The 24070-nt window shown below is 40.2% G+C and overlaps 6 gene segments (V, D, J or C); 3 read left to right on the top strand and 3 right to left on the bottom strand.

Moving 5' to 3' along the window:
- Positions 1–7468: 7468 nt before the first annotated feature.
- On the bottom strand, positions 7469–8977 carry LOC128013091 (Ig lambda chain C region-like). The segment is given in 3 exon segments: positions 7469–7990; positions 8828–8879; positions 8969–8977. Coding segments are annotated over 3 exon segments (378 nt in total).
- A 368-nt stretch (positions 8978–9345) lies between these two features.
- LOC128013090 (Ig kappa chain V region 3547-like) lies at positions 9346–9901 on the top strand. The segment is given in 2 exon segments: positions 9346–9471; positions 9561–9901. Coding segments are annotated over 2 exon segments (390 nt in total).
- A 652-nt stretch (positions 9902–10553) lies between these two features.
- Positions 10554–14182, bottom strand: LOC128013089 (Ig lambda-3 chain C region-like). The segment is given in 3 exon segments: positions 10554–10990; positions 12134–12182; positions 14144–14182. Coding segments are annotated over 3 exon segments (405 nt in total).
- Positions 14183–14561: 379 nt separating this feature from the next.
- LOC128013559 (immunoglobulin kappa variable 3-15-like) lies at positions 14562–16021 on the top strand. The segment is given in 2 exon segments: positions 14562–14725; positions 14828–16021. Coding segments are annotated over 2 exon segments (387 nt in total).
- On the bottom strand, positions 15805–17852 carry LOC128013088 (Ig lambda-3 chain C region-like). The segment is given in 3 exon segments: positions 15805–16241; positions 17486–17534; positions 17829–17852. Coding segments are annotated over 3 exon segments (390 nt in total).
- Positions 17853–18077: 225 nt separating this feature from the next.
- Positions 18078–18665, top strand: LOC128013087 (Ig kappa chain V region 3547-like). The segment is given in 2 exon segments: positions 18078–18244; positions 18334–18665. Coding segments are annotated over 2 exon segments (381 nt in total).
- Positions 18666–24070: the final 5405 nt, after the last annotated feature.

Raw genomic sequence — 24070 nt, 5'->3', positions numbered from 1 at the left:
GTAAGCACACGCGTGTGTGTGTGTGTGTGTGTGTGTGTGTGTGTGTGTGTGTGAGAGAGAGAGAGAGAGAAACAATCTTTATCTAAAATAAACCTAGACTCCTGACAGGGTCTGGTACAGTTGGGTTCAGTCGCTGTTGGCAGTCACATAGTGTGTGGTGTCTAAAGATTATAATCTTAGAATTCAAGAACCAGTCATTTTCACAAAGATTTTTTAAGCGATTGTAGGCTTTATGCAGTGGAGATGCGCTCACTGTCACACATCATTTATTAGGCTAATAATTTTGTCAAATATTGCTTTCTTGATTACAAGAAAAACCTCAACTGTTCCTGTTGTGATTTTTTTCTTGTCTTTCTTTTAATAAGTTAACATGGCAAATTAAATGGTTTTAGACAATTTTTTTTTATTATTATATATTTTTTTGCATTCAAGTACTGTAGCCTAAATTATGTCAGTGATTTCTCTCATAAAGATTACCGAAAATTATTTTATTTCTACCTGCAGTCTTATAAAAGTTAGACTTATCTATAGACTACAGGATAATTCCATTTTTTCTTAACATTTTACTTCTTCTTAAATTTTGTTATAAAGAAAGTTTAAATCAACTTCAAAAACTCTTCATAACGAATTTCCTTCATATGGATATATGAACAAAATGAAAATAAAATCATATATATACATACACAAATGGATGAGAACATTAGTGCCTTTCTCTGCAGCTCAGAATGATGACAGCAACATGAAATAGCATAAGAGCATTAACATTCGCTGTGCTAATAAAATGAACATTTAAATACACAAATAGCATTTTAAATGACTTTTGTTAGTTATGCCACTCCATCATTTGAATCATCAGAAAGTCTGTAACTTCAGACACCTGAGTTAATGTTTTTGACTCATAACAGCAGAAAAGATCCTAAACACTGTTATGTTTTATGTGCATCATCTGCTGTAACTCGTACACAGATTTACATTGAGATGATTTGCATCGCAGCACAAGCTTCAGCAGGTTTAATAACTCTGTGAGTCTGAACTCTGAGAATCTGAACCAACAGCAACCATGAGCTTTATCACCATCTTCATCTGGATCTTCACTAGCTGCTGTTTCACAGGTGAGGAGATAAATGGAGTTAATGAAGTTAACTAAAGTTCGGGAACAAGGCCACGCCTCAACCAATCATCTCGTTCCCCGTCAGCTATTTATGCTAGACCAACCTTCTCTGATCTGTTGACTCAGTTTCTCATTGGTCCCTCTCGTCATGGATCCCGAACTGCAGATCAACCCCTCCGACTCAGATGACGATCTTTTCAGGGGCAATTGCCCTCCACCCAGCCGGTCTTCTCACCGGTCCTCACCCAGCAAATCTTCTCACCGGTCCTCTCGCAGCCAATCTTCCCACCAGTCCTCACGCAGCCGATCTTCGCATCTTCTCGCGCAGGTTCGCCATCTGGGATTTCTCCGGCCCGGGCTCGGCCATGCGCCCGCTCTCCGCCGCCCTCGAGGGATTCTGTCCGCGATCGCCGTGGATCTCTCGGGCACGGAAGTCAGCGCGACCGCTCTCTCCGCCAACAGCATCGACAACCATCCGCTGGTAATCCTCAACCAAACACTCCCGGCAAGTCCGCCGGATCAGAGTCTGATATCAAGCACTGGACCGTAGCTCGCCTCCAGCGCGCTCTCAAGCATAAAGGCACTGATAATAAATTAAGGCTATTTCAACTTTACACTGCACCCATCAATGCCGCTCCAAATGCAAACACGGAGGCCTCAGCTGTTCCGGTATCCTCACGAAATTCCTCCATCTCAGCAAGCAGCATCGGCACCACCTAGTGGTGGCCAAATGCAACTGCCTTTCAACCCAGCTCCTTCTACATCTGATTTATCTCAGATAATTACATAATTTCTCTCTTCTTTGGGTGCACAAACTGCCACAAATCCTAATACTCATTCATCCTCTCATCCCATCATCCATTCCTCTACTCATTCTTCAGCCGCCACGGCCTCTGTTTCTTCTATTTCCGGATTAATTCCCACCAGTGGTCCTTTTCTGCCTCCTTCAGTACCTTCTCCTTTTCCAACTAACCTATCCTATTTCCCCTCCCCCACCTACCCTTACTCATCCCTCACTTCCCCTAGCCGCTCCCCTTCCATTTACCCTCATATTGTGCCATCTAACAGCAGCACATTTACCCTGGCCACAGCAGTACCTCCTCCCCGGCCAGCTTCATCAGTTATTCGGCCTTCCCCCGCCTCCCAAGCCTTACGTCTTCAGATTCTATCCGGTAACTACACTGATCTAGCCCACCTTCTCCAGCCGTCGCTCATAAATTTTAGCCAGCCCAGAGAGCTTCAAACCAGCCAAGGGCTCATGCAGCTTAGCCATACCTTAAATTCCAGTTCAAAAGATCTTACCCCTACCGAATTCGCTTTAGCTTTTTCGATCTTCAGAGACATAATTTGTTCCGTTTATCCGGACCGAAGGTCCGAGCTAGACGATTATTTGTCTATCATTCTAGATATGGCTGTCCGCTTTGGAGGGACAGGCTTCTATAACTACCACGTTTTATTCGCTACCCAAGCAGCAGGTCGGTTACAGCAGTTTAACCAAGGAACATACTGGGGCACTCTCGATGCAGAGCTTTACTGCCGCATCTTTGCAGCCCGTTCTTCGCTTTCCTGTTAGCTTTGCAGAGCCACGTCACATCCTGCCTCAAGGCGGTTATAACCCCCTTGAAGTCTCAGCTGCTGTCCTCCCGCAGGACACCCATATTCAACAGACTGTCTCCAGCTGCTCCACCTCCTCCTTTAATTCCAAAGCCCCTCGACGTACGTCCCACAGTCAACATTCCAATTCCCAAAAGTATTGATAAAAGGGGTCGGCCGGTTCTATACCAAGGAGGCAGAATGATCTGCAATAATTTCAACGACCTTGGCTGTTCGCTCTCCAGCTGCAGACTGCTCCACGTCTGCTCCTTCTGTGGCGGCGCCCACGCCAGGAATTCCTGCCCCCACAGCCCAACCACCTTACCTCAATGACTACTAAAGTACCTCAGCACTCCGATTAAGGTTAAAGCCCTAACCTCCGCTTTATTAAACCCCCCCGATAAAGAGTTTGTAGATTTTCTTACCAATTGCTTACAAAATGGTTTCCATCCAGGTTTAGATTTCACGCCAGACACTTCTCATATCTCCAACAATCTTCAGTCCGCTCTCTCTGAGCCAGACACTGTAGATGCACTAATAGCGAAGGAAGTTCAAGAAGGATTTATGATTGGTCCATTCAAAGAACCTCCTTTCTCTCCTTTTAGAATCAGTCCTACAGGAATCGCTACCAGGAAATACTCTGGGAAAAAGAGATTAATCGTTGACCTTTCTTCCTCTCATGGCTCATTTATTCCTAGCATTAATAGCATCATCCCTGCCCCTGATTTCTCTATGAAATATGCTACCATCGATCAAGCTATCACTCTCATCCGCCAGGCAGGCCACAGCTCGTGGCTCTCAAAAGCTGATATCACCAATGCCTTTAAAGTCATGCCCATTAATCCAGAATTCTGGCATTTCTTTGGCGTATCCCGGAAAGGAGCATATTATTTCGCTGTACGCTTGACCTTCGGCTGCAAAAGCAGCCCTAAGATTTTCGACACTCTCGCTGAGGCCTTATGTTGGATCCTTATCAACAACCACAAGCTTCCCTATGTCCTTCACTATCTCGATGACTTTCTCATCATTACACCTCCATCCTAACCTCCACACACAGGTCTGTCTACTCTCATCAAAGTATTTTCGGAGCTGGGCGTTCCCCTTTCAAAAGAGAAAACAATTGGGCCATGCACTTCCATCGAGTTTTTAGGCATCACCCTAGACTCCACGTCCTTCCAAGCATCGCTGCATCCAGAGAAAGTACAACGTATTTCTCTTCTGCTATCAAATTACCTTCTAGTAGATAGGTGCACGAAGCAGCAGCTTTTGGTCCTCCTCGGTCACCTCAACTACGCCATCAGAATAATTCCCCAAGGGAAGTCTTTTCTCTCCTTCCTTCTATCAAAAACAAATTCAATTCCTTCCCTCCATGACAAAGTCAATCTGGATGAAGGCTGTAAGATGGAGATACACCTCTGGCAGAAATTCTTGTCTTCTTGGAACGGTATATCCTTCTTCTATAACGACTACATTACTAAGCCTGAAGACATCCAGCTGTATACCGATGCAGCACCTTCCACAAGATTTGGGGGGTACTATGGTGGTCGTTGGTTCGCTTCCGAATGGCCTCCCTAGTTTAGCCATCTCGTTCAGCAATCAGTCTCGCCCTCATCCACTCTTCATGAAATTTATCCAGTCATTATTGCAGCCATCCTTTGGGGACATGAATGGTCTAAACACACGATACTTATCCACTCTGACAACTCCACAGTAGTTGAAATCATTAATAAAAGCAGATCTCGTTCCCCAGCCATCATGCAAATTGTCCGCAGACTGACTCTAATATCTGCTCAACACCAGTTTGTAATACGAGCCGCCCACATTCCGGACTACCGCAATAACATAGCTGATTCTTTGTCTCGTCTTTCTTTTCAGAAGTTCAGAATCTTGGCTCCAGAGTCAGACATCCATCCCACGCCAGTCCCACCGTTTTCAGCTACAATCTTCAACTAAATCCCCGCCTGGAAGATCTTTCACGTGCTTCGCGAGAAGCTATCCTCAACGGTCTCGCCCTTAGGACCCTCTCTACCTACCTAACCGGATGGAACTGCTTTAAGGCTTACCACTCGTACTACCAACTTCCTTTTCCTCTAATAGACACTTGGTCAATCTGCACTTTGTCTCGCACGCTCATCTAAATAAAAAAATCTGAACCTCCACCATCAAGTCTTACTTACTTATCAACTTCATCCACAAGCTGGCGACCGGCGAGCAGTGCCACTCAATTTCCCATTCCCACGTTTCCATGCTAATTACAGGGCTTCAGAAACAAGAATCAGCTTCCAAAACTAATCGCTTGCCACTAACCGCCGATCTTCTGAGCCAATGTATCCTCACATTACGCTCTGGCTACTCGAGTCCTTCAATAGACCGAACATTAGAGTGCATGTTTCTTCTCGGATTCTTTGGTTTCTTGAGGTGCTCAGAAATGGCCCCTTCGACTTCTGCTTTCAATCCAGTCATTCATCCCAGCCTCTCCAACATCTCAGCTCACATTCCAGAGTCTCTCATATTCACTCTGAAGAAAAGCAAAACCGACCAATTAGGAGAGTCATTTCCCATCTACATATTTCACTTAAACTCCTTTATCAGCCCTTTTGAGCCACTATCGAAATATGTTGCTTCCAGATATGCCAATAATTCATCTCCTCAAGAACCCCTCTTCCTTAACGAAAAGGGGAAAATGGCCACAATATCTTGGTTTAACAAGCACTTTCAAAAGGTTCTCAGCGCCTCAGGCATATCTCCCGAACACTACTCAATACACTCCTTTCGGATCAGAGCAGCCACAACGGCCGCCAGCGCAGGCATCTCGGACAAAACCATAAGAATCATGGGCCGCTGGTCATCGGAAGCATATCGTCTTTACATCCGCAACAGTCTCAACGATCTCTATCAAGCCCAAGCCCACATCAGTTCATTCAAACCTTTGGGGGTCTTCTAGTAACCTACCGCATTATCTACAGAGACGAAGACCCCACTCTGAGTCTCCCTATCAAGGCACCCTGGTCAGCCAGTTCAGAAGGATCATAACTCCCTTTCTCACCCTATTTTTCCTATTCCAGACTTGATCCTAATAAAGTTTTATCTAAATAGTTGTGGTTTGGCTTTTGTTAGTGAAACTGTTTTATACTTAAAACATATATTATTCTAACTGATCCTCTGGGATAAAATATTGTCCTTCAATACATATCATCTAAATGTGTTTTCTTAATATTTTGTAGAATCAGTATCTGGAGTGACAGTCACTCAGATGCCTGCAGAGAAACCTGTTCAACCAGGAGACACAGTTTCTATGTCCTGTAAAACCAGTCCTGAAGTTTACCAGAGTTGGGGTTATCAGCCTCTATCCTGGTACTTACAGAAACCTGGAGAAGCTCCTAAACTCCTGATTTATAAAGCAAGCACCCTCCAGTCAGGAACTCCATCTAGATTCAGTGGCAGTGGATCTAACAGTGATTTCACTCTGACCATCAGTGGAGTCCAGACTGAAGATGCTGGACATTATTACTGTCAGAGTGCACATGTCATCAACCGTCAAACTGCGTTAACACAGTGATTGTGAGTGGTACAAAAACCTGTGTCAGTCAGAGTCACAGTGACTGAACTGATGCTGCAGCTGATCAAACACTATCACTCACTACTGACACACAGAGACCAAACACAGAACTACACATGAGCTCACAACTGAGTTAGGACTCACATCAGCTCTATTAGACTCAGATCTGTCCTGTTAAAAATTTAAAAGATTAGATGACCAATAATTTTCTCCTATTAAATTCGGATAAGACAGAGATATTAATTACTGAACCAAAAACCGTACACACAGAATCTAGTAGACTACAATTTGCAACTAGACGGATGTACTACAGTATTTCTTCCTCTAAAGTCAAAAATCTGGGTGTTATATTAGACAGCAACTTGTCTTCTACCACGTTACAATCCAAAATTCGCATTCTTATTCTTTAGCTTGGGTCAAACTAATTAATTTAACTTTGTTGGAACAGCATCTACACTAATGATGTCTCTATTTGTTTCTCTGAAGCTCCAGTCTGGATCCAGAACACCTGAGAAGAGATGATGCTGACCCTGAATCAACAACAGAACTAACAAATATTGCTACTATTCAATCACATTATAATTGCTGTTAATAATGTTCATCGTCTGGTTCACTATGTCTTGTATACATTTTTATTTCAATTTTCATTTGCACATAAACTGATCAACACTTATAAGCTACTACTAAATATTGTAAAAACTTAATTTTCTGTAAAGTTGCTTTGCAATGATTGTATAGTAAAGAGCACTAGACAAATAAACTGTAATTGAATTGAATTGAACATATTTGTACCACTTCATATATTTAATCAATTTCACAAGAAAGAGTGCCTTTTTTTTCCAAAAATTACTACAATATTACAAATGTGATATAGATTTTTTACAACAGCTCAATAAACTAGTTTTATTCCAAGACTTGTGTTTTAGACACCATATTGCCTGTTGTTGTTGTTGTTTTTTTTTTAGATATTTTATTGTTTATCTCTTCTTCTTTCCACGCACTCATGTGTAAATTTCATAATTTCTTTCTTCTTTCTAATTATAGATTCATATTCCAAAATGAATCAGCATGAATCTTCCAGTCAAAAAGTTGTGTAAGTCTTATAAAACTACCACACAATCTTCATTACTGTCTCATCAGTGCATGAGCAGAAGTGAAACCAAAGAAACACCCAAAACAAAAATAACAAAAAAGAACACAAAGACTTAAAGTTACTATTGTATTTTATTTATTGACTGAATTGTAATAAAATCATAACTGAATGATAAAGCACACACATCTGTTCTTGTATGAAGCACACAAAGCAGAGCAGATGCAGATGCGAGCGACTGAAGCTGGATGTGGAGAATGAAGGAGTCGCTCATGTGCTGTTAGTCTCCATGTGAGACATGAGTGAGAAGAGCAGCAGATCTACTCTGAACACTGCTGTCTCGTCACGTGTCCAGTGAGCGCAGGCTGACCGCTCCGTGTGGCCTCACAGCTCACTGAGACGCTCTCCATCCACTCCTGCTCAGAGAGAGTCAGGCTGCTGCTCCAGCTGTACAGACCGTCCTTCTCCAGGAGCCCAGCGCTGCTCTCCTGAGACCTGCTGCTCCCGTCCACCTTCCAGCTCAGGCTCCAGTCTGACGGGAAGCCCTTGCTGGCCACACACACCAGTGTCGCTGTCTTCTTTGAGGAGATCTCTGCACTGGAGGGCGGCAGGACGCTCACTTTAGGACGAGTGACGCCTGACAAACACACAACACTCACCTCAGTCAAGAACTAAGCTTTTCTCTGCTTTCAGATTCATCAAAATATATGAACAGTTAATACAATGATAGCTTTTCTTGGCCATTTTAACAACATTAAACTGCAAGTGACCTGAACAAATGTTTAAAAGCCTGTGATCAGAAAAGCAATGAAAGTTTAGTGAAATATGTTGATTTGAAAAGACATTTACATTATCAACTACTACAATGTTAGTCACTTTGATTAAAAGCATGAAAGATCAAATGTGAATAAACATAGTAACTGCAGGAATTAATTAAAATTGTTGATGGCAGCATGAGAAGATTAGGTACAAAAGTTTGTTTTAAAAATTATAAAATCAAATTTTTGTCTTGCATGTCTTCTATAAATTATTACCCTATCAAGTGAGCAAAATACAGATAAGCAACCATAATTTCCAGTTTGAACATTTCTACAGGCTTTGCTTAAAAAACAACAACCTATTCTGAAAATTTGAGTTTAATTAGTCTTAAATTTTAAAGTAAAATCAAAGTGATGCCAAAATGACATATGAATGTACATTTGATTTCAGTGCACCTTTTTAACAATTAGGATTTAATTATCAATGAAGAATAAAGAGCTGAAGACTGAAAACTCAGAAATAACAGAAATTATTTTAGGTCATTTGATGAAAAAAAGATGCCATGACAATAAAACCATCTTTAAAATGCTGACTGCCAAACATTCAATGATAACTAAAAATATAATTAAAATATATAAATAATCCTTTCTAAAGCGTAACAAAGTGTTTCTGAGTCAGTGGTTGTATTAATAATATGAAATGATGATTGACTTACTGCCAACATCCAGTTTGGTGCCGCTGCCGAAAGTCCACCACAGTGATACAAACTAATAGAGCAGCTGAACAAAAACCTCCTGAACGCTTCACTAACTGAACAAACACACATCAACTGAGTCTCCAACAAACACACACTCACAGCACACATCACCTGCATTTACTTCATCTGTCTTATTACTAAAACATCAACCTCAATTATTGAAAGAAATTCACTTTTATATCAAGTGTGACGTGACTCACAATCAAACTCAGTTGATTCAGTGATTGACAGAGACACGTGTGATGATCCTCATGTCTGTAAAAACCTGCACAACATCCATGGATTTGACATCACAAGAGTAAGGTTAATGTACTAAAGTTGGTCTTGAAGATGTTTTCAGAATTAAAGTGAATGATACAGTTTTTTATAGTTTGGCTAGAAGACGTTCAGTAATTGTTTTTTATTTCAGGCCTTTTCAGGCCTGAGCGACTGTCTCCAGGTAAATGATGTGAGTGTGTTTGCATATTGATCAGATGCTTCAGTGCTCTGAGAGTGTTTATAGTGCTGTGAGTTTAACACTTCATCACTGACACACACAACAATCTTCATCAACATGACCTTCATCATCATCTTCATCTGGACTCTCACAACGTTTGCTCAAGGTTTGTGGAGCACAAGTTTGATATCAATTCATTTCTTCAAGTATATTGTCAAAGTTTTGAGTTGATTTTCTTCTTGTTGTGTGTTTCAGAGTGTAGAGGACAGATCAGCGTCACTCAGAGTCCCTCAACGACAGCAGCTCGACCAGGAGAAACAGTCAAGATCAACTGTAGAACCAGCACAGATGTGTATGAATATAGTGCACCACAATACTTTTTAAGCTGGTACTTACAGAAACCTGGAGAAGCTCCTAAACTCCTGATTTACCGAACATCAGACCGTTACACTGGAACTCCATCTAGATTCAGTGGCAAGAGTTCATCTGCGACTGATTTCACTCTGACCATCAGTGGAGTCCAGACTGAAGATGCTGGACATTATTACTGTCAGAGTTTCCACTGGCCGGGTAGCACTAGGCTGTTCACACAGTGATTGTGAGTGGTACAAAAACCTGTGTCAGTCAGAGTCACAGTGACTGAACTGATGCTGCAGCTGATCAAACACTATCACTCACTACTGACACACAGAGACCAAACACAGAACTACACATGAGCTCACAACTGAGTTAGGACTCACATCAGCTCTATTAGACTCAGATCTGTCCTGGGACAGACGGGTTTGACTCAGTTATGCTCTGATTTTGAGAAAAAATTATATTAAATCAAACAAAAATGCACAACAATTTTCTCCGTTCCAGTGTTGTAGTTGTTTGGTTTTTGTAGATTTTACTACAATCATAATGTATCTCTGATAAACTTGTCCTCTGAAACTACCACGCAAACTTCATAAGTGTCTCATCAGTGCATGAGCAGAAGTGAAAGTGTTTCAGTTCAGAGCGTTGAACCGATCAAACAGTGAAACTGTGAGTTTGAGCTGAAATCAGATTTGCATTGACAGCTTTAGTGATTCTGATGGTCTCAGAATAGAGCAGCTCCGTCTCCAGAGACCATGTTCAAACCCCAAGAGCTTCAGTTCACATTTACTGCTAAACACAGCTGTTCTCAACTATTACAATCCATCAACAGCAGCTGAAACTTTAGTGAAGGAAGGACACACTGATCAATGATGCAGTCGAACACAAATGGAAGGCGTTCAGAAGCTTTATTGAATGAACAGCAATGGCAGCACATTGAAAGACTGCTTGAGTATTGAGCTGTAAATCAGGAGACTGCTGTGAATCCTGCTGCTCTTCACTGGAGAAACATCAGCACTCGGAGCTCTTGAGGAACGAGGTCTCGTGATCAGCTCCGTCATGTGTTACTCTGCAGACGAAGCGCTCGCCGGCTTCCCAGCGTGCTTTGCTGAGGCTCAGGATGCTGCTGCGGCTGTAGCGTCCGTCCCGCTCGCTCTCTGCGCTGGTCTGAACCCCCTCGGTGACCTCTGACCCGTCCAGCGTCCAGCTCACCTGCGCCCCCTGTGGAGAGTAAGAGCTGAGCAGACAGAGCAGTGGGGCTGAGTCTCCAGAGATCTGCAGAGAAGAGGGAGGCAGCAGAGACACGGAGGGCTTCACTGCGGGACCAGCTGCAACACACACACACACACGCATGCACGCACGCACACACACACACGCACGCACACACACACACACACACACACACACAGAAAGATAAATGAAAAACTGATCAGTGGAGTTTAATTTTATAAGATATGAAACTATCTTCAGAATTTTGAAAAAAAAAAATCATTATTCAAGAAAATATATGTTTATATTATGATGTCGCTATATGACTCAGAAAAAAAGATCATCATTTCATTATTAATGGTACTTTTGAAATATTCATGCTATTCAGACTCACAATCATGAATATCAGCAAACTAAAAGAGTTTAAATAGTTTAAATGATTAATTTTCTAAATGCTCTTCATGTTCCTTGTTGTCTGATGACAAACACTTTATTGTTAAATGTGCCAAGATTTTAGACAAAATCATATCAAGAAATAATTAAATAGATTTTAAAGTTCTGCTATCAATACATGTAAATGCATGTAATTAATCATATAAATAAAAAATAACATTTAAAAATAATTTAAAATTATAAAATGTAAATAAGGGATGAAATAAATGCAAAAAATACACTAATAAGATTTATTTCAGAAATAGTAAGTTACAGAACATGTGCACGAACAATTAATAGTCATTTTCATTGTAATTGTAAATGTATGTTATGATGTTGTTGTTTTTAAATGATCAGCAGCAGATGCAAACTTGATTTTGAACATGTTCATTAACTACATTTCTCTTTGTCTGGTGACGACGTCTACACAATTACATTTAGTATTATCAGACTTTTTCATGCATCTAAAAACATCCTAATTGTTATATTTACCATTAATTATATTCAACATTATATATATCAAGAATTAATTGACTATATATCATGTCATCTAAAGATACAATATTCTTTTACTGATAATGGGTTAAATTATTCATGTAAAATTATAAATGAGATTTAAAAACAATAAATGTGATATAAAAACGAAATATACAACTTAAGTAAATGATGAAATAAATTAAATATTGCAATTATTAAAGAAACTTTACAAAAACTTTTTTTTATAATTAAATGACTAATTTTAAAATGTTTTTGCAGAAATAATATAAAAATGAATTAAAATGAATGAATCCAATATCATATATTTTAATGACAGAATTGAAGAGACTTACCGATGGTCAGTTTAGTTCCTCCACCAAAAGTGTACCACAGTGCTTCATTCTAGTGAGAGCGTCGTACAAAAACCTCCGTCACACTCAAATAAACACAAACTCCAGCAGAGAAAGAGAGAAGAGACTCACACACTGATATCAGACTCAACAGCAGCTCTTCTCAACAGCACTCAGCAATTATTGAACTAAAGAGACTTTCACAAAAACAGCTTCATCATCTCTAAATGTCTCTTAACTAGGAATTAAATCTAAATAAATAATATAAACAGAAAGTCTCTATTATGATACATTTTCTTTACACGTCTTAATTTGGCTTTTATATAAGATTATACATAATTCTCAAAGCAATTTTAATATGTTTTGATGACCTGTGACCTCTGGAATGACCTTTGCCCTCTCATTGAGTTCACAGAGACAACTTGATTCTCTGAATGATTCAACTCTGTCACTGAATCATCCCAAAGCCTGCAGTCTGAACCAGAGACTCACACAGAATGATAAATAAATGATTTCCAGATTTTTAAAGAAGTGAAACACTCATCATTGGATCATGAGACTTAAAAACATTTAAAGGCCACAAAAACAGGAACTGTTTCCATGTGTATTTTCATAATTAACACAGGTGGAGAGCACTCAGCAATCAATGGTAAGAGGTGTATATATACAGCAGTCTCACCTCAATTCATTTGACTGTCTCGCAGCATCCCCCCACCACCCCTTCTCCACACTTCTAGTCCTAAACCACTTACATAGGGTAGGGGGGAGTACTCTGGGTTCGGGCCGAACTCCGAGCTCGGAGCCCTCCCTCCGGACAGCACGCCAAATATGCATTAAAATTTACCCTCCGAATTGTATGTAAGTGTGAACTCGTGAAATCACTAGTGCAGTGTCCGTTCTTGGAGCATAAGCCCTGCCCGCGTGAGGTGCGCCGCTTCCCGCTCGCGCTGTTCTGACTGTAGTTTACTAAATGTTAATTAATTCTGAATGTGTTGCGACTCGCGTGTCCATCTATATTGCACCAAATGCGACACAGTACTCCCTCGTGAAGTTGATTGAAAGAACGGTTCTCCTAAGCTTCAAATAGTCGATGTTCATTACTCTCACAATATAGCCTATAACCCCAGACAGTAAACTACTGCCTCGCTCTATTTATGACGTACTGACACAAAGATCAAATGATTTGCAACAGTAGCATTGTTGTGTCTAGTGTAGACAGCAGCCCTATCCCAAATCACAGCCTAAACCCTCGCAGTCTTCCTCTGAGTCCACACTGCTGTTATGTGACTGTCGGTAGAAGTCTGCCGCAGAGCTCACCTCGGTGTGGAGTCGAGAGAAGCGTGCATAGTGGCTGCAAAAGGGGCACTCATACGCACCCTTCTAGAAGCCAAAATGATGAATGGGACAATCTATGGACTCGTGGACTTCATGGACACGCACATACGGTGGCAACTGTAAGTCTGCAAGACGGCAAGTGCACATGAAGTAAGCCATTTCTGACTGGGAGTCAAGCTGTTGCGACGTGTGTGCTGCATGTTTCCAGTTCAGCACTCGGATACATTTAGCATTCACACTACATGTGTACCGCGCCCAATCCGTATAAAATTATAGGAATGCATGAAATAGCATTAGACCTCCACAGAAGTCCACAGTAACAGATGGTGCATGAAAATGTTCACACGTGAGTAAATTAAGCCCCTTTCAAACTGCGATTCCGGCAAATACACGGGTAATGTGTCCCGGTAGTTGTTGCCGGGTCGTTAGATTTTGCACTTTCACACTGCCAGTGATTACCCGGGATATGTACGTGCTTTCACACACAACCCGTAAAGGTTCCGTAACAGCACGTGACATCAGTTCTGGCTTTTGTTCACACAGCGCTCGTTCCGGCACTGAACCCGGCAATGTCACTAGGTCCCCGACCCAGGATCAGTCCTGGAATCAATCCCGTGACGTGTTTGCTTTCACACAGAAGGCGATCCAGCAATGTTCTGGCAATTTACCGGGTCTGACGTGCAGTGTGAAAGGGTTTTTATTAAGACTGTGTCTCATAATAATCACACTCAAAAAATTCCCACAATGTGCCATAAATGCTATTATGCATCGCTGTGGTTTCTTAAGGTCTAAAATTTGTTTTTATTTTTTTAAGTAAATAATTCAATTGCATTATTCAGGAAATGCATGTATTAATCACATTTTTATCTGACATATTCATTTTGGATAATTTTTGGTAGCTTTTAAAGGATGTTTTGTTGGCATGACCTCTGACCTGACCTTTGCCCTCTCATGGAGCTCATAGTAACATACTTGTTTCTTGATGCCACTTTCATTTGAATAATCAGAAAACCTGAAGCTTCAGATACATGAATCAAAGTTTTTGACTCATTACATGAGAAAGATCCTAAACACTGTTATGTATTATGTGCATCATCAGCTGTATCTCGTACAGATTTACATCGAGATGATTTGCATCGCAGCACAAGCTTCAGCAGGTTTTATATCTCTGTGAGTCTGAACTCTGAGAATCTGAACCAACAGCAACCATGAGCTTCATCACCATCTTCATCTGGATCTTCACTAGCTGCTGTTTCACAGGTGAGGAGATAGACATGCTCTTTTCTAACTGATCATCTGTGCTGGAAAACTTTCATTTAACAAGTACTGATTTCTGAATGTTTGTTCATTTTCTTGATATAGAATCAGCAGGTGAAGTGACAGTCACTCAGACGCCTGCAGTGAAACCTGTTCAACCAGGAGACACAGTTACTATGTCCTGTAAAACCAGTCCTGAAGTTTACCAGGGTTACAGTTTTCAGCCTCTATCCTGGTACTTACAGAAACCTGGAGAAGCTCCTAAACTCCTGATTTATGGAACAAGCAGTCTCCAGTCAGGAACTCCATCTAGATTCAGTGGCAGTGGATCTAACAGTGATTTCACTCTGACCATCAGTGGAGTCCAGACTGAAGATGCTGGACATTATTACTGTCAGAGTTACCATGAAATCAACAGTGATTATGTGTTCACACAGTGATTGTGAGTGGTACAAAAACCTGTGTCAGTCAGAGTCACAGTGACTGAACTGATGCTGCAGCTGATCAAACACTATCACTCACTACTGACACACAGAGACCAAACACAGAACTACACATGAGCTCACAACTGAGTTAGGACTCACATCAGCTCTATTAGACTCAGATCTGTCCTGTGACAGACGGGTCTGACTCAGTTATGCTCTGATTTGTGATGAATTGATATCATATCAATCCAAAAACACACAAATGTTTCTTTGTTACAGTTTGTTAGTTTTTTTGTTTTTTTATGTGTACTTACAATCATACTGATAAACTTCCTTACGAAACTACGACTCAAACTTCATAACTGTCTCATCAGTGCATGAGCAGAAGTGAAAGTGTTTCAGTTCAGAGCGTTGAACCGATCAAACAGTGAAACTGTGAGTTTGAGCTGAAATCAGATTTGCATTGACAGCTTTAGTGATTCTGATGGTCTCAGAATAGAGCAGCTCCGTCTCCAGAGACCATGTTCAAACCCCAAGAGCTTCAGTTCACATTTACTGCTAAACACAGCTGTTCTCAACTATTACAATCCATCAACAGCAGCTGAAACTTTAGTGAAGGAAGGACACACTGATCAATGATGCAGTCGAACACAAATGGAAGGCGTTCAGAAGCTTTATTGAATGAACAGCAATGGCAGCACATTGAAAGACTGCTTGAGTATTGAGCTGTAAATCAGGAGACTGCTGTGAATCCTGCTGCTCTTCACTGGAGAAACATCAGCACTCGGAGCTCTTGAGGAACGAGGTCTCGTGATCAGCTCCGTCATGTGTTACTCTGCAGACGAAGCGCTCGCCGGCTTCCCAGCGTGCTTTGCTGAGGCTCAGGACGCTGCTGCGGCTGTAGCGTCCGTCCCGCTCGCTCTCTGCGCTGGTCTGAACCCCCTCGGTGACCTCTGACCCGTCCAGCGTCCAGCTCACCTGCGCCCCCTGTGGAGAGTAAGAGCTGAGCAGACAGAGCAGTGCGGCTGAGTCTCCAGAGATCTGCAGAGAAGAGGGAGGCAGCAGAGACACGGAGGGCTTCACTGCGGGACCAGCTGCAACACACACACACACACACACGCACGCACAGAGACACACACACACACACACACACACACACACGCACGCACAGAGACACACACACACACACGCACACACACACACACACAGAAAGATAAATGAAAAACTGATCAGTGGAGTTTAATTTTATAAGATACATATGAAACAATCTTCAGAATTTTGAAAAAAAAATTATTCAAGAAAATGTATGTTTATATTATGATGTCGCTATATGACTCAGAAAAAAATCTTCATTTCATTATTAATGATACTTTTGAAATATTCATGCTATTCAGACTCACAATCATGAATATCAGCAAACTTGAGAGTTTAAATAGTTTAAATGATTAATTTTCTAAATGCTCTTCAAGTTCGTTGTTGTCTGATGACAAACACTTTATTGTTAAATGTGCCAAGATTTTAGACAAAATCATATCAAAATATGGAAAAATAAAGTTTAAAAATAATTTTATATTATAAAATGTAAACAAGGGATGAAATAAATGCAAAAAATACACTAATAAGATTATTTTCAGAAATAGTAAGTTACAGAACATGTAAACTTTAAAGTTTTAATCTCAATCTAATAAAAAAATACTGTCCAATTGAAAAATAATTAGTATGTTGTGATTTTGTCAAAAGGTATGGAAAACATATTAATTGCAATATTATTTGTATTTTAAAACTATTATTCTTATATGACACTAACAAGTAATAGTAATTTTCAGTGTAATTGTAAATGTATGTTATGATGTTGTTGTTTTTAAATGATCAGCAGCAGATGCAAACTTGATTCTGAACATGTTCATTAACTACATTTCTCTTTGTCTGGTGACGACGTCTACACAATTACATTTAGTATTATCAGACTTTTTCATGCATTTAAAAACACCATAATTGTTATATTTACCATTAATTGTAGTCAAAATTATATATATCAAGAATTAATTGACTATATATCATGTCATGTAAAGATACAATATTTTTGTACTGATAATGAGTTAAATTATTCATGTAAAATGATAAATGAGATTTAAAAACCATACGAAAAAAATATACAACTTAAGTAAATGATGAAATAAATTAAATATTGCAATTATTAAAGAAACTTTACAAAAACATTTTTTATAATAAAAGGACTAATTTTAAAATGTTTTTGCAGAAATAATCTAAAAATGAATGAATTTAAATGAATGAATCAGATATCATGAATGTTTATGAGAGAATTGAAGAGACTTACCGATGGTCAGTTTAGTTCCTCCACCAAAAGTGTACCACAGTGCTTCATTCTAGTGAAAGCGTCGTACAAAAACCTCCGTCACACTCAAATAAACACAAACTCCAGCAGAGAAAGAGAGAAGAGACTCACACACTGATATCAGACTCAACAGCAGCTCTTCTCAACAGCACTCATCAATTATTATAAAAAACAGCACAAAATCTTCATCTTTAATAATTAATCCTTGATCTAAAATCAAATCATTTGTTTCATAATCAGTCCCAAAAATCATCATATTTACAAAACACCTGTTATTTAAAGCTTTGTGATGACCAAGATTTAGAAGGTGATTCCCTTGAATGACCTTTGACCTGTTATACAGTATCATACTAGACCTATCATGGATGACATCAAATCTGTAACACAGTTATTAAATGATCTCAGCGTGAAAAACTGACTGAAACTTAACATAAAACAGTGTTTGGAGAGAGAAGCTCGGCCTGAAATAAATAATTAAATAACATGCGATAAATCATGAGTGTTTGTTTCTGAAAATGGAAAAATAATAATTTATTAGAAGGATATTAAATAGTAAATGATGCATCTGCTGTCTCCAGGTAAATGATGCGAGTGTGTTTGCATATTGATCAGATGCTTCAGTGCTCTGAGAGTGTTTATAGTGCTGTGAGTTTAACACTTCATCACTGACACACACAACAATCTTCATCAACATGACCTTCATCATCATCTTCATCTGGACTCTCACAGCGTTTGCTCAAGGTTTGTGGAGCACAAGTTTGATATCAATTCATTTCTTCAAGTATATTGTCAAAGTTTTGAGTTGATTTTCTTCTTGTTGTGTGTTTCAGAGTGTAGAGGACAGATCAGCGTCACTCAGAGTCCCTCAACGACAGCAGCTCAACCAGGAGAAACAGTGAAGATCAGCTGTAGAACCAGCACAGATGTGTACAGTGGTTATTATCATTATTTAGCCTGGTACTTACAGAAACCTGGAGAAGCTCCTAAACTCCTGATTTATTATACAAACCTCCTCCAGTCAGGAACTCCATCTAGATTCAGTGGCAGTGGATCTAACAGTGATTTCACTCTGAGCATCAGTGGAGTCCAGACTGAAGATGCTGGACATTATTACTGTCAGAGTGCTCACTATATCAGTAGTAGCTGGGTGTTCACACAGTGATTGTGAGTCGTACAAAAACCTGTGTCAGTCAGAGTCACAGTGACTGAACTGATGCTGCAGCTGATCAAAGGAGGATCTGAAACAACATTGTCACAAATGCATCTGAAAAAATAATAATCATAAAATATATATTAGATTAGATTAGATTCAGCTTTATTGTCATTGCACATGTAAGGTACAAGGCAACGAAATGCAGTTAGTATCTAACCTGAAGTGCAATGACCAGTAAATACAGGATAAAGAGTGTCTACCGTATGTTACAAATGTACAGTAAATATACAAATAATGCAGTACTATGTACATAATTTACATATTTTAAATACTATCAGCATGATATACAGATAGGTGTACTATGAACATATATACAGATGGATCAATAAGTGTATGTACAATATAAGCAGAAGCTGTGAACATATGAACATAAATTACACTAGTGCAATGGACAGTAAAAAGTGCATAGAAAAATTGGGTAGTGCTAGATGAAAGACAAAGAGCTTGAGGAGAATCGGGATCAAAAGCGGAGTTTACTGACAATAGGTTAGGATACAATACAAATAACAGCATTAACATAGACATTCACATTGAGTATACATTCAGAAGTGTTAATACAATCACAGACGAAGAAGAACTAAACAGACAGGGTATTTATGCACACAGAAGGTAATGAGGGAACTGGAGACAGGTGGGGAATAATCAATTAACAAAACAAGAAAAGGAAGGTGACCAAATAAGGGAACAAAAGTTCATTAACGTGACAGTTCGCCCCCTCCCGGAAAGGTACCTCCTTGCACCGCAAGAGGAATACCAGCAGAGGGAGGGTGGGGGTTCTGGAGGCGGGGGCGAGGAGCAGGTAAGGAGCAGGTGACGAGGGAGCATGGAGGTAGGAACCAGAGCGGAGTGGATGGAGGGAGGAGCCAGGGAGGAGCCCGGAGCAGGAGGAGCCAGATGGTCCTCCAGAGAGCAGCCAGGATGAAGATCCAGGGTGGAGTCGATGGCGGGAGGAGCCATGGTGGTGAATGAGCAGACGACACCAGGGGGCCGACAGGCGGAGACTGCACCAGTGGGTGAGGAGCCCAAGATGGAGCAGCGCAGCCGCAGAGCCAGGGTGACGTCGAGGATCTGGAGGGCCTAGGTGGAGCTGAAGGCTCAGGCGACCAAGGTGGAGGCGGAGTCCTGGAAGACCGCTCTGGATCTGGAGCGACCAAGGATGGAGGTTGAACCAGGAATAGAGGAACCTGACAGAGCCGGAGGGATGGAGTGACGAGGAGAAACCAGAGGAATGGATTCCCGAAGCGGCAGATGGTCGACGACTGACCAAGGTGGAGCCGGAGGGATGAGGGAGCCCGGTGGAGCAGGTGGGATGCCAGGCCACGGTGGAGATGAGGGAGCTAAGAGCCAAGGCGGAGCCACTGGGTCAAAGGACCGAGGAGGAGTCCAGGGCTCGGAGGCTGGAGGCGGAGACGGGCCCTTAACACGCCAAGGCGGAGCTGGAGACTGGCAGTCCAACGGCGAACCATCGCGCCCAGATGGCGCGGACTGAGGGTGAGCTGCGGGACTGACCGGCACCAGCAGAGATGAGGTCGATGAAGGGTTTGGTCTAGGAGGAGGAGAGAGAGGAAGGATGGGAGGAAACACAGGAGGATCAGGGCTGGACAGAACCAGCGGAAGTGGAGCAGAGGGACTGGCATGTCTAGGAGGAGGTGGGAGAAGGAGGCTGGGAGGGAATACAGGAAATTCAGAGCTGGGCGGAACCAGCGGAGAACAGAATGTTTGAGGACATGAATAACTCCGGGATATTGGTTTGTTTGAACTCAGAGGGAGTGTCAGCCACATTAAAAAAGTTAACAGCAGTTGACAACAGTTTGATTTGGTGAACTGGTTCAAAAGGATCCAGTTACATCGAGTGATTCGTTCACAGACCGGATATGACAAACTGCTTTGTTTTGAACTCTCTCTCACAACAGACACGGAAGAGAAGACAATGCTGAATAAAGTCGTAGTTTTTACTGACCCTCTAACTGACCCTCTGATGTCACATGGACTACTTTGATGATGTTTTTCTTACCTTTCTGGACATGGACAGTAGACCGTACACACAGCTTCAATGGGGGCACTGAGAGCTCTCGGACTCAATCTAAAATGTCTTAAACTGTGTTTCAAAGATAAACTGAGGTCTTACTGGTTTGGAACGATATGAAGGTGAGTTATTAATTTTGCTATTTTGGTGCACTATCCCTTTAAGTCTCAGCACAATAAACCAAATTAAACTTGTTGAAATTCTCCTGCAGTGTTTGCATAGAGAGTGTGTTTTACATGAGCGACACACACTTCAGTGCTCTGCATGTGTTTATAACTCTGACAAACATCAAACATGATCAATAACTGTTTCTCACTAGAACTGAACCTACAACCAACAAAAATGACTTTCATCACCATATTGATCTGGACTCTGACTGTATTATGTAGAGGTTTGTGTCTGGAAAGACATATTTGTTATTTTTAATGTAGTGAAGATATATGTTTGTAAAAGTGTTTGTGATTTCTAATCTTTCTCATTTGACAGAATCTATTGGGCAGGTGACAGTGACTCAAACTCCCTCAGTGCTGCTCGCTCAAACTGGACAATCAGTCACTGTGACCTGTACATTTAACACAGCTCCAGACTGCTGTCACAATGGAAACCATTTTCTTGGCTGGCTCTTACAGAAACCTGGAAAAACTCCTAAATTCTTGATTTATGCATCAATCAGTCAGCTATCAGGAACTCCATTTAGATTCAGTGGCAGTAGATCATCTGGGAGAGATTTCACTTTTACCATCAGTGGAGTCCAGACTGAAGATGCTGGACATTATTACTGTATGAGTTCACACTGGATAAACAACAACCATATGTTCACACAGTGATAAAGAGTCGTACAAAAACCTGTGTCAGTCAGAGTCACAGTGACTGAACTGATGCTGCAGCTGATCAAACACTATCACTCACTACTGACACACAGAGACCAAACACAGAACTACACATGAGCTCACAACTGAGTTAGGACTCACATCAGCTCTATTAGACTCAGATCTGTCCTGGGACAGACGGGTTTGACTCAGTTATGCTTTGATTTTGTGATGAATTGATATCAAATCAATCCAAAAACACATAAATGTTTCTCTGTTACAGTTTGGTAGTTTTTATGTTTTTATGTGTACTTACAATCATACTGATAAACTGCCTTATGCAACTATCACTCAAACTTCATAACTGTCTCATCAGTGCATGAGCAGAAGTGAAAGTGTTTCAGTTCAGAGCGTTGAACCGATCAAACAGTGAAACTGTGAGTTTGAGCTGAAATCAGATTTGCATTGACAGCTTTAGTGATTCTGATGGTCTCAGAATAGAGCAGCTCCGTCTCCAGAGACCATGTTCAAACCCCAAGAGCTTCAGTTCACATTTACTGCTAAACACAGCTGTTCTCAACTATTACAATCCATCAACAGCAGCTGAAACTTTAGTGAAGGAAGGACACACTGATCAATGATGCAGTCGAACACAAATGGAAGGCGTTCAGAAGCTTTATTGAATGAACAGCAATGGCAGCACATTGAAAGACTGCTTGAGTATTGAGCTGTAAATCAGGAGACTGCTGTGAATCCTGCTGCTCTTCACTGGAGAAACATCAGCACTCGGAGCTCTTGAGGAACGAGGTCTCGTGATCAGCTCCGTCATGTGTTACTCTGCAGACGAAGCGCTCGCCGGCTTCCCAGCGTGCTTTGCTGAGGCTCAGGACGCTGCTCATTTCATTGTTACTGTAGTTTCACTTCACTGCTTTCATTCATATGCCACATAGACACTATCCTACATTAAATCTCTTTCAAATAAGTGTTTACCACTACTGAATGTATTATATACATCTTATGTAAATATATTTTCTGAAGCAAATATAATATACTTTGAAAAATTATAACAATTTGATATTTTCTAAATTAAATTATTGTCAAACTGATAATATATAGAAAACATAATATTATAATTTAAGTTTGAATTGTATTTTTAAAAGGTCATATCAGAAACTCACAATAATAATTATATGGAAATGTACATACTCAATTAATTTTGTCTGATGACGATCCTTACAAATTTTATTTTATTTGCATTATGAAACTTGTTTCATGCATTTCAAAAACTCTTGTTTGTTAATTTTATTAAGAATTATGAACACAATTATATTACAAAATAATTTAATATATATAACTATTTCAATCAATGAGTTAAAATGCAGTTAAATGTTAGCAATAATAAGAAAATATAGATTTGAAAAGATATGTAATATAAATTTAAATGAAAAAACTAATGTCATGAAATATCACTGAATATTACATAGTTTAAAATAGAAGACAAAATTAACTATAAACTCAAATTAATCACGAAAGGTTGCAATTCACGAATAAAACCTTTTATGTTATTCTTAATTTCAATAACAATTTATAATAACTTTTGCCAAATGTTAGCTTAATAAAATTTTGTAAATGTTAGTACATAAAGGCTGAAATCATAATCAGTCCTAAAATGCATTCATCAGATTTTCAGTACACATGATTTTAAACTCTGTTAATTCTATTTACCTGCAATGTAAATCTTTAACCAGATTTAGCTCATATTAGATGAACTTTGACCTGTTATTCAGTGTCATAGATGATATAGTTGAAATATGCACAACAAGTATTAAATGCTCTCAGCATCAAAGTCTGAATGAAACATTAAACAGTAATAAACTAAAAAACATGAAGTACATCATAAATTTCTGTTTCTGAAAATGGAAAATAAAAATGTATTAGCAAAGATATTGAAGAAATAAAATAGCAAAATTGTGCATCTTTACTGTCTGCAAGTAAATGATGTGAGTGTGTTTGCATATTGATCAGATGCTTCAGTGCTCTGAGAGTGTTTATAGTGCTGTGAGTTTAACACTTCATCACTGACACACACAACAATCTTCATCAACATGACCTTCATCATCATCTTCATCTGGACTCTCTCATACTGCTTTATACTACAAGGTGAATAGTGCATATTTGAAATAAATATATAATTTTAAAACTGCTTTAAAATATAGACTAATAAATAAACTCCATGGACTAATAAATGTGTGTGTTTCAGGGTGTAAAGCTCAGATCACAGTCACTCAGACTCCAGTGAAACCTGTCACACCAGGAGAAAATGTTGTGATGAGCTGTAAACTGTGTCCTGGTACTTACAGAAACCTGGAGAAGCTCCTAAACTCCTGATTTATGCTGTAAACCGTCTCCAGTCAGGAACTCCATCTAGATTCAGTGGCAGTGGATCTAACAGTGATTTCACTCTGACCATCAGTGGAGTCCAGACTGAAGATGCTGGACATTATTATTGTTTTGGAGTG

The sequence above is a fragment of the Carassius gibelio genome, chromosome B24 (assembly GCF_023724105.1).
Source record: "Carassius gibelio isolate Cgi1373 ecotype wild population from Czech Republic chromosome B24, carGib1.2-hapl.c, whole genome shotgun sequence".
Classification (NCBI taxonomy): domain Eukaryota; kingdom Metazoa; phylum Chordata; class Actinopteri; order Cypriniformes; family Cyprinidae; genus Carassius; species Carassius gibelio.
Note: the sequence above shows the minus strand (reverse complement) of the source record. Positions and strands in the feature narration are given on the sequence as shown.